The sequence below is a fragment of the Lacerta agilis genome, chromosome 18, assembly GCF_009819535.1.
Source record: "Lacerta agilis isolate rLacAgi1 chromosome 18, rLacAgi1.pri, whole genome shotgun sequence".
In the NCBI taxonomy this organism is placed as follows: Eukaryota; Metazoa; Chordata; class Lepidosauria; order Squamata; family Lacertidae; genus Lacerta; species Lacerta agilis.
Window position 1 is genome coordinate 8,810,837 of NC_046329.1, and position 15,022 is coordinate 8,825,858.

The following is a 15,022-nucleotide window of genomic DNA, read 5'->3' on the forward strand; positions in this document are numbered from 1 at the left end:
AAATATCTGTGCGTCTTATGGAGCGAATGGTGGTCCCTGGAGCTGAATTGCCCAGGGGCCAAAAGAGGACCATGCTTTTTATTTTACAAAGAGAAAAGGGGGTGTTGAAAGGACCCCGCTCAGCAGCTGATCAGCAAGAGATCGGGAGAGAGATAAGAGTCCCGGCTCCCTTTCAGCCCCACCCTCCATTGTTGAATGTGCTGCAGAGGGAGGTTGTTTGTTTTCCCAGCGACATGTGACTGGCTGATTAGATTATCTGTCTGGAAACTGTAGAAAAGGCTCCCTTTCCTTTAGAAGCTGCAGAAATGTGAGTTGAACCCCATTAAAACGAAGCTTTTCCTCTTTGCTTTTCTCCCTTTGCAAAAAAAGCTGCAAAACTTTTAGCTGATCCTCAAAAAAACAGGGCTTTTCCCTTTGGAAAAAAAGCTGCAAAACTTTTAGCTGATCCTCAAAAAAACAGGGCTTTTAGAGGAGGAAAACCAGAAAAAAATTTTTTCTTGTTTCCTCCTCTAAAAACGAGGTGCGCCCTATGGTCCGGTGCGCCCTATGGTGCGAAAAATACGGTATTTTATCTACTTGCCCTGGTCTGCTTTCGAACTGCTAGGTGGGCAGGAGCTGGGGCCGAGCAACGGGAGCTCACCCCGTCATTGCGGGGATTCGATCGGCAAGCCCAAGAGGCTCGGTGGTTTAGACCACAGCGCCACCCGTGTCCCATCAGAGGATGCTCGCCGGCCTGAGCTCTATAGCGCCACCACGGCAGCAGGCCAGAAAGGGTACTGCACAGAGGTTACTTCCAAGGACTGGCAGGGGGGGCCTGACGTTCCTGTGCAGATTGTATTTCTGCTCATAAAGAGTTCGCACCGGAGAGCTTCTGCCGGCCTGTGTGGGTGACACAGACCTAGGCGGAGTGGCGTAGAAAGCTGTTTCCTGTAAACAGCAAGGACTGGAATTGTACTTGATCTTTAGAGGTGGGGCATAGCCTAGGGGGAGAGCATCTGCTTGGTGTGCAGAAGGTTCAGGGAAGGTGGAGAACATTTTCTGCCCCAAACCCTGGAGGGCCTCTACCGGTCAGTGCTGATCGAGATGGCCTGACTCTGCACATAAGCCGATCAACTAGGTTCCTTCGACTGAGTCTCAAGGCAGAGTCCACAGCTGAGAGAGGTCTCTACGCTGTTGTTTTTTTGCAGAGTTGCCCTTCTGAGCGCAACTATCTATAAATACATCTCGTATACGTTTTCCTTGGCAGGGCCCGTCCCCATCGAGCCGCAAATCTGCCAAGCCACATGTGCCATCATGAAACTCTCCTTCGACGAAGACTATCGCCGGGCTATGAACGAGCTGGGTGAGCGGAAATTTAAGTTTCTACCATTCTCCTTCCCTCCCACAAAATATGATAAATAAAATGTGACCGATATCTCCCCCGCCCTGCTTGTCTCTCGCTCTCTGTCCCTTCTCCCCGCTTTTCTGTGATCCCTGCTTTGCCGGGGGTTGAGCTAAATGCCCTTTGGGGTCCCCCTCACTCTTACAATCCCACAGATCTGTTCTAAAAAATTATTCAGGTTTATACATTTCGCTAATTTTACACTCATTCTACCGTCTCCAACCTTGACTTCCTTCCCCCTCTTCCTGCGCGGTTCCTTAAATTCATTTTTAATATCTTCTGCATATCCAAATTGACTTAATTTGCTCATTTATTCATCTAAATATATACTATTATAAAACTGTGGGTCATTGCAATAACCCTGCCAATGTTCTTATCTGCTTACAATTTATCTGTAAATATTCAGTAAACCATTTCCATTCATATATATATGTTTATCATGATTTCTTATTCTTCCGGTAAGTTTTGCGCATTTCTGCGTAGCCCATAAGTTTCTGTATCCGTTCTTCCTTTGCTGGGACTTCTTCTTCCTTCCATTTTTGGGCAAGTAACATTCTTGCCGCTGTGGTCTCATACATCAATAGGTTTCTATAAAGTTTAGGCAGTTCTGGTCCCTAAAATTCCCAAAAGAAAAGCTTCTGGGTTGTTGTTCAATTTCAAACGTTATTTTAAACATCCTTTTCAATTCATTATATATCATTTCCCAGTAAGCTTTAACCTTGCTAGCTAAAGGTAAAGGGACCCCTGACCATTAGGTCCAGTCGCGGACGACTCTGGGGTTGCGGCGCTCATCTCGCTTTACTGGCCAAGGGAGCCGGCGTACAGCTTCCGGGTCATGTGGCCAGCATGACTAAGCCGCTTCTGGCGAACCAGAGCAGCGCACGGAAACGCCGTTTACCTTCCCGCTGGAGCGGGACCTATTTATCTACTTGCACTTTGACGTGCTTTCGAACTGCTAGGTGGGCAGGAGCTGGGACCGAGCAACGGGAGCTCACCCCGTCATTGCGGGGATTCGAACCGCTGACCTTCCGATCGGCAAGCCCTAGGCTCTGTGGTTTAACCTTAAAAAAGAGAGAGAGAGATGCTCTTAAATACGTCCGGGGTCAAACACAGAAGCGCGGTTCGAAGCCTCCCTTTTCTTCTTCCCAGGCGGTCTGCAGGCTGTTGCCGAACTGCTCCAGGTAGACTACGAAATGCACCGAATGACCAGCGACCCCCTCAACCTGGCCCTGCGGCGTTACACTGGCATGGCTCTGACAAACCTCACCTTTGGGGACGTTGTCAACAAGGTATTGTGGGGGGGTAGGAATGGATAAGAAAGCCGGGTTGGAGAGCAGAGGATTCTCCGTTTGCAGAGAATATTTAAAACACGATAAAACACCAAACATTAAAAACTTCCCTAAACAGGTCTGCCTTCAGATATTTTCTAAATGTCATATAGTTTACCTTCCCGCCGCAGCGGTACCTATTTATCTACTTGCCCCGGCATGCTTTCGAACTGCTAGGTTGGCAGGAGCTGGGACAGAGCAACGGGAGCTCAAATAGACATCTGGTGGGAGGGTGCCACCACCGAGAAGGCCCTCCGCCTTCAGATGTCTTCTAAAAGTCAGATAGTTGTTTATTTCCTTGATATCTGATGGGAGGGTGCCACCACCAAGAAGGCCCTCTGCCTGGTTCCCTGTAACCTCGCTTCTCACAGGGAGAGAACCGCCAGAAAACCCTCGGAGCTGGACCTCAGTGTCCGGGCTGGACGATGGGGGTGGAGACGCTCCTTCAGGTCTACAGGGCCGTTTTGGGCTTTCAAGGTCAGCGCCAACACTTTGAATTGTGTTTGGAAACGTCCTGGGAGCCAATGTAGGTCTTTCAGGACCAGTGTAATATGGTCTCCACTCCCAGTCCCCAGTCTGGCTGCCGCATTCTGGATTAGTTGTAGTTTCTGGGTCACCTTGAAAGGCAGCCCCACGGAGAGCGCATTGCAGTAGTCCAAGCGGGAGATAACCAGAGCATGCACCACTCTGGAGAGACAGTCTGCGGGCAGGGAGGGTCTCATCCTGCCTACCAGATTAACCGTCGCTGTTTTGAATTTATGCTTTTCCGCAGTCGGTCTTGCAAACCACTGAACAATGCTCTTTTATATAATGCGGTGGGGGAGCACTGGGGATGAGTTTGTGGGACTGAAGGGGCGCCCCCTGAAAAAGGTTGGGGTACCACCAGTCTACTGTTTATGGGCGGCTCATTGCGCTTTGGAGGCGAAATGCAGAAATGAGGAGCATTTGATGGCAAAGGGGCGAGCTGGTTTTGATGGGAGAGCACAGCAGTTTCTCAGATTTTGACTCTTCTCCCCACCTCTCCTCCCTCGTTTCTCATTTTGCCCCACCCCCCAACCCAGGCGACGCTGTGCTCCCGCCAGAGATGTATGCAGGCCATTGTGGCGCAGTTGGCGTCTGAAAGTGAAGAGCTCCACCAGGTAAGGATGGCTCAAAGGCAAGGGGGGTGTGTGTGTGACCTGCTTGCATCTGCCCACAGCAAGCTTCCCTAGCTGACTTCCACACAGTTCTGTGCAGACTTCCGCAGCAGACTTCCACACTTCCGCAGCAGACCTCTGCAGCAGACTTCCACACACTTCCAGAAAAGACTTTGACACTTCCGCAGCAGACTTTGACACTTCTGCAGAAAACTTCCACATACTTCCACACACTTCCGCAAAAGACTTCCACATACTTCCACACACTTCCGCAAAAGACTTCCACATACTTCAACACACTTCCGCAAAAGACTTCCACACTTCCACAGACTTCGGCAGCAGACTTCCACACTTCCGCAGAAGACTTCCACATACTTCCACACACTTCTGCAAGACTTCCACATACTTCCACACACTTCCGCAAAAGACTTCCACACTTCCACAGACTTTGGCAGCAGACTTCCACACTTCCGCAGAAGACTTCCACACTTCTGCAAAAGACTTCCACATACTTCCACACACTTCCACACTTCTGCAGAAGACTTCCACATACTTCCACACACTTCTGCAGAAGACTTCCACATACTTCTACACACTTCCGCAAAAGACTTCCACACTTCCGTAGAAGACTTCCACACACTTGCGCAAAATACTTCCATACTTCTGCAGAAGACTTCTAATACTTCCACACACTTCCGCAAAAGACTTCCACACACTTCCTCACAGACGTCACCAACCTGGCGCCCCTCTCCAGATGTGTTGGGCTGATGTGCAGGGTTGTCACAATGAGGAACGAGTGTGCAGTCATACCTCATGTTATGGACGCTTCAGGTTACGTGTTTTCAGGTTGCGGACCATGGGAAACCCGGAAGTACCAGAACGGGTTACTTCTGGGTTTCGCCGTTCATGCATGCGCAGAAGCGCTAAATCGTGCCTGCGCAGATGCAGCGCTTCAGGATGCGAATGCTGCGGGTAGTGGACGTGCCTCCATCACGGATTACGTCCGCAACCCGAGGTTCCAATGTATCCGTCCATTTCAACTTTCTCTCCATTTTTGTCAATCCCGCCTCCACTCACCTTCAGTTAACTTCTCCACATTCCCACATTGGTTTTTTTTGGGGGGGGGGAATTATTGGGGGGGGGACATTTGTAGGCATTTAGCATATATTTTCCCCAATTTATATTATTTATTTATCGCATAAGATTTCTACGTCGCCCAGATGCAAAGGCAAAACGACAACACAAAGAATAAAGCGGTGGAATTACCAGCAAAAAGAACCAAACGGCTGGAAAAAAAACCACCGCTGAAAACCTTTAAAAAAAAATGGTAACCTAAAAACCAGATTAAAACACATTCTATACATCTTCTCCGAACGGAGATGTTCTTAGCAGGTGCCGAAAAGAGCTCAGGGAAGGCACCTGCCTGGTGTCAATCGGCAGGGAGTTCCAAAGTTTTGCCCTGGATCAGCAAATCCCTCTGAATTTAGCCAAGTCCCATGAGCACACTGCAGCCTCCTAAAGCCGCTGGCTACCGTCATTTGAACTCTGTGCCCTTCCGAGATCAGTAATCGGCTTCCCTCCCCTCCCTTCCCCTCCTGATCCTCTTCTTCCTCCTCCTCTCAGGTGGTCTCTAGCATTCTCCGCAACCTTTCCTGGCGTGCAGACATGAATAGCAAGAAGGTCCTGAGGGACGTCGGCAGTGTCACGGGCCTGATGCAGTGCGCCCTGCGGGCCAACAAGGTGAGCCGGGAAGCGGCTAATAATAATAATTTATTGTTTGTACCCCGCCCATCTGGCTGGGTCTCCCCAGCCACTCTGGGCAGCTTCCAACACAATATTAAAAACACAGTAAAAGATCAAACATAAAAAAACTTCCCTAAACAGGGCTGCCTTCAGATGTCTTCTAAAAGTCAGACAGTCGCTTATTTCCTTGACATCTGACGGAGGGCGCCACCACCAAGAAGGCCCTCTGCCTGGTTCCCTGTAACATCACATCTCGCAGGGAGGGAACTGCCAGAAGGCCCTCGGAGCTGGACCCCAGTGTCCATGCTAGATGATGAGGATGGAGATACTTCAGGGATACTGGGCCTTTGAGGCCGTTCAGGGATTCCAAGGTCAGCACCAAGACTTTGAATTGTGCTCAGAAACATACTGGGAGCCAATGTAGGTCTTTCAGGACCGGGGTTATGTGGCCTTGGCGGTCCGTTGCCTGTCAATGGCGGAAGCTCGTTGACGCAAATGGGGCAATGGCCTTCCACTCTCTCGGATAATAATAATAATAATTATTATTATAAATCATAATTTATTTGTACCCCGCCCATCTGGCTGGGTTTCCACTCTGGGCAGCTTCCAACAAAGATTAAAATGTCACACATTAAAACCTTCCCTAAACAGGGCTGCCTTCAGATGTCTTCTAAATGTCAGGTAGTTGTTTTATCTCTTTGACATCTGACCGGAGGGCGTTCCACAGGACGGGCGCCACCACCGAGAAGGCCCTCCGCCTGGTTCCCTGTAGCTTTGCTTCTCGCAGCGAGGGAACCGCCAGAAGTCCCTCGGAGCTGAATCTCCGTGTCCGGGCTGAGCGATTGGGGTGGAGACGCTCCTTTAGGGATACTGGGCCATTTAGGGCTTTCAAGGTCAGCGCCAACACTTTGAATTGTGCTTGGAAACGTACTGGGAGCCAATGTAGGTCTTTCAGGACCAGTGTTATATGATCTCTGCAGCCGCTCCCAGTCAACCGTCTTGCAGCCGCATTCTGGATTAGTTGCAGTTTCCGAGTCGCCGAGAAGGCCCCTCTGCCTGGTTCCCTGTAACCTTGCTTCTCGCAGCGAGGGAACCGCCAGAAGGCCCTTGGCGCTGGGCCTCAGTGTCCGGGCAGAACGATGGGGGTGGAGACGTTTCTTCGGGTATACTGGGCCGAGGTCGTTTAGGACAACCCCTTGCCTGCAGCCAAGCAGAAGCCGTGCCTTGGTTTCCGAACGTTTTGGAAGTCGGACGGACTTCCAGAACGGATTCCGTCCGACTTCCGACGTTACTACTGTACTGCCCTTCTTCTGAAGGTCTCAGTGCGTTTCACATCTCCTGGTATCCTCTGGGAGAGGAGCCCACGGTTGCTTTAAAGCGGTCTCTTAGTGCTCCAAACGCCTGGGGTGAACACAGCCTCATTGCCTCCTTCTCTCTGCTGTTTTGCGCCAGGAATCCACCCTCAAGAGCATCCTCAGCGCCCTGTGGAATCTGTCGGCTCACAGTACGGAGAACAAAGCCGCCATCTGCCTGGTGGACGGAGCCCTGGGCTTCCTGGTCAGCACCCTCACCTACAAGTGCCAAAGCAACTCGCTAGCCATCATTGAGAGCGGAGGAGGGATCCTGAGGAATGTCTCCAGCCTCGTGGCTACCAAGGAAGATTACCGGTCAGTGGCTCTCTCCCTCTGCTTTCTCAGCGTCCACTGGGTTCATCTTTCTCTCTCTGTGCCGTTGCAAAACTGAGGGCAGGAGACAGAGACCAGCAGCCCAGATCCTTTTGCACCACACGCAAACCCCTCTCAGAGTCCGCTTGCGTGACCTACCAATTCCAAAATATAGACCTCGCTTTTACCCTCGCAAGATTGAATGTCTCGCCCTCGGCTGTACTCGAAGGGACGATTCCAACAGATTCCACACGAAAAACGCTTACGTCCCTGGGGAGATGGCAGCCCCGAATCTGTGGCGCATGCCCTTCTGGCTTGCCCTCTTGATAAAAGACTTGAGGAACGAGATTATCACCCCTCTTTTATTGTCCATTCCGGGTCGGCCAGCCACTGCCCCAGTGTCCTTTCTCTTTCTCAAACACCTTGGTACTCAAACGCCTTGGTTCCCAAACGCCAAAAACCCGGAAGTAAAGTGTTCCTGTTTTTGAACGTTTTTCGGAAGCCGAATGTCCGATGTGACTGTCGGCTATTGTTTCCGGGTTGCCTTCACCAATCAGAACCTGCGCTTCTGTGCAGCTAAGAAAAAAGTTTAAATTTTAATTTTTATCATCCACAATACTGTCCTATTTATTTTATAGTACAGTACATTGTTTATTGCTTTCGTTTTGTGGATCAAAAGGGTCTCGTTATATAGCAAAATTCATGTTCAATTGCTGTTTTGGGGGTTGTTTTTAAAAGTCCGGAACGGATTAATCCATTTTGCCTTACAGTGGTACCTCTGGTTACGTATTTAATTCGTTCCGGAGGTCCGTTCTTAACCTGAAACTGTTCTTAACCTGAAGCACCACTTTAGCTAATGGGGCCTCCAGCACGATTTTTGTTCTTATCCTGAAGCAAAGTTCTTAACCGGAAGCGTTATTTCTGCGTTAGCGGAGTCTGTAACCTGAAGCATATGTAACCTGAAGCGTACAGGTGAAACTCGAAAAATTAGAATATCGTGGAAAAGTCCATTTATGTAAGCAATTGTCTTCATTAGCTACTGGAGTTTAATGTATGAGATAGACTCATGACATGCAAAGCGAGATACGTCAAGCCTTTCCTTGTTGTAATTGTGATGATTATGGCGTCCAGCGGATGAAAACCCCAAAGTTGAGATTGTTAATTTGGGGTTCTCATCAGCTGTACGCCATAATCATCGCAATTATAACAAATAAAGGCTTGACGTATCTCGCTTTGCATGTCGTGAGTCTATCTCATGTATTAGTTTCACCTTTTAAGTTGAATTACTGAAAGAAACGAACCTTTCCACGATATTCTAATTTTCCGAGTTTCACCTGTATGCAACAACTGCGGCCCATATTTCGTTAGCCCATTTTGCACGACTTTCTATGGGAAAGCACTCCTTGGTTTCGCAACGCTTTGGTATCGGAACGGAATTTCCGGAACGGATTAAGTTTGAGAACCGAGGTACCACTGTACAGTGAAACGCAGGTCCATGCCACTGTTTTTTTTAAAATTTATTCCCCACCCGACTGTCTTTCAGGCAAGTCCTGAGAGACCACAACTGCCTGCAGACCCTCCTCCAGTCTAACAAAAGAGATTAATATTTGTGGTTTTTTTTCCTTTTTCTTTTATTTTCTTCTTTTTTTCTCCTTCTTTTATTACTTTATTATTCTGTCTACTTCTTCTTCCTTTTTTTGTCTCCTCCCCTCTTTCCTTCCCCTCCCCCCTCCCCCCTCTCTTCTTGTTTTTTTTCCTCTTTCCTTCTTTTTTTCCCTTTTTCCCTTCTTTCTTTAGTATTGTATTGTTAAAAAGATATAAAAGAATATATAACATGTGTAGCTTTTACATTTTCATGCTTTTCATTATTAGTAGCATTTTTTTGTCATTATTGTGCACATGAGGAAGCAAGAAAAAACGAGCCAACGAAAGAGAAATTACATATGGGAGAGTACATACATTTTATTCATTTATACAGCGGAATTTAATTTGTAAAACGAGTACAAATGAAAAGTATGTATAAAATGTTTGAGATAATGGCGGATGTAAGAAATCGAAACACAATAAAATATTTATTTATTGAAAGAAAGAAAGAAACGCAGGTCCATGCCACTGTTTTTTTAACATTTATTCCCCGCCCGTCTGTCTTCCAGGCAAGTCCTGAGAGACCACAACTGCCTGCAGACCCTCCTGCAGCACCTCAAGTCACACAGCCTAACCATCGTCAGCAACGCCTGCGGCACCCTCTGGAACCTCTCGGCACGCAGCCCCAAAGACCAGGAGCTCCTGTGGGACCTGGGCGCCGTCAGCATGCTCCGAAACCTCGTGCACTCCAAACACAAGATGATTGCCATGGGCAGTGCAGCGGCCTTGCGGAACCTCCTGGCCAACCGCCCCCCGAAGTACAAAGACGCCCTGGTCATCTCGCCGGGGTCCTGCATGCCGTCGCTGTACATGAGAAAGCAGAAGGCGCTGGAGGCCGAGCTGGACACAAAACACCTGGCCGAGGCCTTTGACAGCCTGGAGAAGCAGACTCTGAAGACGCAGAACGCCAAAAAGCCCATGCGCCACATGGAGAGCTTGGTGAAAGACTACGCCTCCGATTCGGGGTGCTTTGACGACGACGAGGGCCCCAACGCCTCCGAGACGGGGAACCCCTCCGTCCTCTCCGTGTTCCTGAACTCCTCCTTCCTCCAAGGGCAGGCGTTGCCGAGAGCCGGCACACCGCGGAGGTGCCCCGAGCCGGAGAAGGACGGGAGCCGGCAGGCGGAAGCCGCCCAGGTCGCCCCTTCGCGGCTCCGCCCGGACGAGGACGTCTCCGCGGCGGCCGAGGAGCTGGCCAACAAAATCTCCACCGCCGTGGCCAAGATCGACAAGCTGGTGGAGGACATCTCCGTCCTGCACACGTCGTCGGACGACAGCTTCAGCCTCAGCTCCGAGGACCACTGCTTGGACTGGCAACTGGGGCTGGAGGAGGTTCATGAGGCCCGTGCTCAGTCGTGCTCGCCGTGCCGGATGTCGGACGCCAGCGGCTTTGCCAAGAGGGAAGGCCTGTGCCGTGCCCACACCCTCCTGCGGCTCAAGACGGCCTACACCAGCCTGTCCAACGACAGCCTCAACAGCGGGAGCACCAGCGACGGCTATTGCACCAAGGAGCACATGAAACCGTGCACCGGGACGACCTTCTTGGACTTTAAAGACGAGCTCCATCGCTACCAGAAGCGGCCCAGCCGCCTGGACCTGAAAAACATCTTGAGCAACAGGCCAGAGAAAGCGGAGGTGCCGGGGATGAAACGTCAAGGAGCCGGCGAGGTGGCGGAGAAGCCGGAAAACCTCGGGAAGCTCCCGAAAGCAGCTGATGCCGGGGTTCCTGAGAAGGAGCCAGAACCCCAAAAGAAAGTTCCGAGCAATGAGCTAAACGCAGACCCCGAAGTCCACACAATTAAGCTCTCGCCGTCCTACCAGCATGTCCCTCTGGTGGAGAGCATTGGGAAGGGTAGCTCAGCGCCCGAAACGGCAGGGCTGCAGGGAGCCGGTCTTTTCTACCCCAGCTTGTCGCTGAAGGCGATGGAAAACCTGAGCAAAATTCCCGAGAAGCTGTCCGCTCGTCCCCCGGCCCCCACGGGGCAAGAGCAGCTGCAGAAGTACTCCGTGGAAGACACGCCGATCTGCTTCTCCCGCTGCAGCTCGCTCTCGTCGCTCTCCTCGGCCGACAACATCCTGGACGGGCAGAGCCACAGCGAGAACGAGACGGACAGCGACTCCTCGCTGGAGATCATCGAGGTGGAAGAGGTGGCCGAGATGGAGGAGTTGCGGAAGGGAGGGCAAGCGAGGCTGGGAGCGGAGCCTGCCCCAGCCGCCTCGCAGCCCATCGCCATCCCTTTCCCCAAGAAGGAGAAGATCTTCCTCCGCGGAGCTTCGCCCTGCCGGCCGGAAGACCTGACGCCGTCCAGTTCCTCCGAGAACTACATACAGGAGACGCCGCTGGTGATGAGCCGCTGCAGCTCGGTCAGCTCGCTGGGCAGCTTCGAGAGCCCGTCCATCGCCAGCTCTATCCAAAGCGAGCCCTGCAGCGAGATGATCAGCGGCACCATCAGTCCCAGCGAGCTGCCCGACAGTCCCGGGCAGACCATGCCCCCCAGCCGCAGCAAAACGCCCCTGTTCGAGCACAGCGGTCAGCCAGAGAAGGAGGCGAGCCAGTTCAACATCCAGTGGGAGAACAACGTCAAGAAGTTCATGGAGATCACGGATTTCAAGGAGCGGTTCCAGGTGCCCCAAGACCTCGACTCCATGGTCTACTTCACCGTGGAGAAGCCCAACGAGAACTTCTCCTGCGCTTCCAGCTTGAGTGCGCTTCCTCTCCACGAGCACTACGTCCAGAAGGACGTGGAGTTGAAGCTGATGCCACCTTTCCCCGAGAGGAGTGGCGGCGGCCTGGGCTTTGCGGCGCACGAGGAAGAGAGGGCCAACGAGAGCCAGAGGAAGCCGGAGCGCCTCGAGCTGACCTCCGACGAAGACATCGAGATCTTGAAGGAGTGCATCAATTCGGCCATGCCGTCCCGCTTCCGGAAAGTGAGGACGTCTCTCGTCTCCGGGTTTCCGGGCCAGGTTCTGAACCCTCAAACCAAGAAGCCGGTTCACCTCCCAGTTTATATGCTGGTCCCTGCCAGTTCTCACCTGGGTTTCCCTAAGCACAGGCGTACGGCAGCCACCACAAGGCCCAGCAAAGACTATGTCGGCGACGAGGATTCCTTCACTGACTCAGCGGAAGGGACTCCGGTCAACTTCTCCAGCGCGGCTTCCCTGAGCGACGAGACGCTCCAGTACCCGACGAAGGAGGAGGCGGACTTGAGGCGATGCTCTGGGAAGAGGAGGGAGGCTCTGGGCCCACGTGGATTAGGCCTCAAGAGGGAGGTGGCACAGGGTGAGGCGGGAGGCTTCCGGGCCGGAAGGATAACCTCCAGCCATTCCACGCCAACCAGGGTGGCGTCCGCGTACAAGCACAACACGGGTTCGAGCCACACCAGCCCGCTCCGCACAGGCCGGGCCCAGTCGGCCGAGTCCAAGCGAGGACACATCCCCCTCAGGAACCTGGAGCTGACGCTCGTGAGGCAGGGCAGCCTGAGGGCCAGCTCGGAAGGCAGCCGTTCCAGGAAAGATGCCCCTCGGGAAAACGGCAACGGCGACATGGTCTTCCAGTCGCTGTGCCACACCACGCCGACCGAAGAGGCAGTCTATTGCTTCTATGAGAACGACTCAGACGACTTGGCGGAGCTCGGGGCAAGGCGTTCGCCCAGGAGGAAGGCCGGCGCACCCGGCAAAGGCCAAAGAAAGGAAGCTTGGGTCAAGAAAGAGGCCGAGTTTGCTTCCAGGCAGCCGCCGCCGAAAACCAAGATGGCAGCCAAGCTGCGCAGCAACCTCATTGCGGACGAGACACCGCCATGCTATTCCCTCAGCTCCTCCCTGAGTTCCCTGAGTGACGTGGAGCTGTGCCACACAGAAGGGAGGGGGCAGCTATACGGCCGAGCCAAGCTGGCCTTGAGCCGGCGGCAGGAGATGCGGGCAGCGCTGTCCAAGCGGAGGGGCAGCTCGGGGAGCTCCCTCAGCTGCGACTCGGATGACAACTTGCTGCTGCCCAAGGGGGTCGGGTCAGCCGCACCCAAGAGGAGGAGGCACTCCGGGAAAAGGAAGCAGGGCGAGAAGGAGAGGAAGGGGCGGAAGGCCCACGAGCGGAAGTCGGAGGCCACGCCGGACGAAGCCGCCTCCGAAAGAGGCTCAGACCTGGACAGTGTGGACTGGAAGGCAATCCAAGAAGGGGCCGACTCCATTGTCACCTGGCTGCACCAGGCGGCCTCCTCCTTTGCCCGCGACCCGTCCTCGGAATCGGACTCCATCCTCTCTTTCATGTCCGGCCTCTCGTCGGGATCCACGTTGCAGCTGTCTCTGGAGAGGAAGGAGAAGAAGGCGGGCAGGAAGGAGAAGAAAGACCTCCCAAGGGCGTTCCAGGATGGCAAGAAGGTGGTCGCCGCAGGAGGTGCCAGGGCCCAGAACAGCCGGGCGGAGAAAAACATTCAGCAGAAGCCGCTCACCAACTTGCCGGTGGTCTTCCGAGGCCGGACGGTGATCTACATGCCGAACGTGGCAAAGGACTCACAGGCACAGAGCCCCAGAGCCGCCCCAAAGAAGACGGGACCCCCAGCGAAGCAGGAAGCGCCTGTGAAGAACCTCAGCCTGAACCAGCAGAGATCTCGGAGCCTCCACAGGCCGGGGAAGATCTCGGAGATGGTGGACCTCACCTTGCCGAAACGGAGTGCGACTCCGCCGGCCCGGATTACGAAAGCCCCTTCCTCGGGGTCTTCCCGGACGTCCACGCCATCTCAGCCCAACCAGAAGAAGCTGACGTCCCCTTCGCAGCCGCCCGGCCGGCAGATACCGTCTCGGGAAGCTGGGAAGGCAAACGGGAACGCCACATCTCCCGGCCAGAACCCCAAGCCAGTGCAGAAGTCTCCCGTGCCCAAGCAACACAAGACCCAGAAGTCTCCTGTCCGCATCCCCTTCATGCAGAAGCCCGTGAAGAAAACGCTGCCGGCCAGGAGCGCCATGCCTACGTTGGAGGAGCAGGTGGGGAGAGGCAGAGGGACGAGGCCCCAGACCGGCGGGAAGGCCGCCCTGCAAAATAGCCACCTCAGTCTGGTGCGCATGTCCTCGGCGAGGTCCACCGCCAGCGAGTCGGACCGCTCCGGCTTCCTGAGGCAGCTGACGTTCATCAAGGAGTCATCCGGCCTTCTCATGAGGCACCGGGCAGAACTTTCATCAGCACAGCCGAACTCGACGCTCTCCCCAGCCGCTTCGCCTCGGAGAGGCCGCCCCGGCCTTCCGCCCGTTTTCCTCTGCTCCTCCCGGTGCAACGAGCTCAAGGCAGACAAGCCCGTGGGGCTGATGCAGCGGCCTGTCGTCCCGAGGGGGCCTCTGTCGAACCACAGGGTCCCCACGGGCATGAGGCCTCCGAGGCGGACTAGCTCGGAAAGCCCCTGCAGGCTCCCGGTCAAAACGGGCCACGTCCCGCCGGAGCCTTTCAAACGGTACTCGTCGTCCCCTCAGATCAACGTCGTCAAGAGGACGGGCAGCCCGGCCACTCCTGCTTGCCAAGAGCCCGCGAAGAAGAAGAGCGAAGAGGGGCCCAAACTACCCGTGGTGCCTCCTCTGGGAGCTCCAGGAAAGCAGGCCGAAGAGGCACAGCAGGCGATGGTGAGGGGGACTTGGAAGCGTATCCGGGACGAGGACATCCCCCACATCCTAAAGACCACCCTCCCTCCCACGGCCCTGCCGCTGGTCAGCACCTTGGAGGAGGAAGAGGCCCCCCAGGCCCAGAGGAAGACCAGCGACGCTGTCGTGCAGACGGAAGACTTCTCCGCCGCCAAAACCAACTCCAGCACCTCTCCGACGATGGAGACCAAGCCTGCGCTCGCGTTCTCCTCGGAAGCGGGAGAGGCGGCCGGCGGTCCGAATCCAGCCAAGGCCTCCGCGGCGGTGCCCATCTCCTTCACGCACGAAGCGCCCGTCGGCTCCCTCGGGAACTTCCCCCCCAGCAGGCACAGCTCCCCGAGCCGGGCTGCCCGGGTGACCCCTTTCAACTACACGCCCAGCCCCATGGCGGAGCCGGCGGACAACGACAAACAGATCCAAAAAGTGCAGGTCTGAGCAGCCACCGGGCGCGGCCGTCGCACCTCTGTATGAACACAGGAACTTGTCTCCGTTTGCTTTTCTTTC

At 54.1% G+C, this 15,022-nt stretch overlaps 1 protein-coding gene across 1 annotated transcript in view; it reads left to right on the plus strand.

Moving 5' to 3' along the window:
- APC2 (APC regulator of WNT signaling pathway 2) overlaps positions 1–15,022 on the plus strand; it is a 31,527-nt gene extending 16,505 nt beyond the window's left edge. The window contains exons 9-14 of the mRNA XM_033136689.1: positions 1,247–1,342; positions 2,531–2,670; positions 3,771–3,848; positions 5,469–5,585; positions 7,041–7,255; positions 9,406–15,022. Coding sequence (XP_032992580.1) covers positions 1,247–1,342; positions 2,531–2,670; positions 3,771–3,848; positions 5,469–5,585; positions 7,041–7,255; positions 9,406–14,953 — 6,194 coding nt within the window. The 3' untranslated portion in view covers positions 14,954–15,022. The remainder of the gene's footprint in view (positions 1–1,246; positions 1,343–2,530; positions 2,671–3,770; positions 3,849–5,468; positions 5,586–7,040; positions 7,256–9,405) is intronic.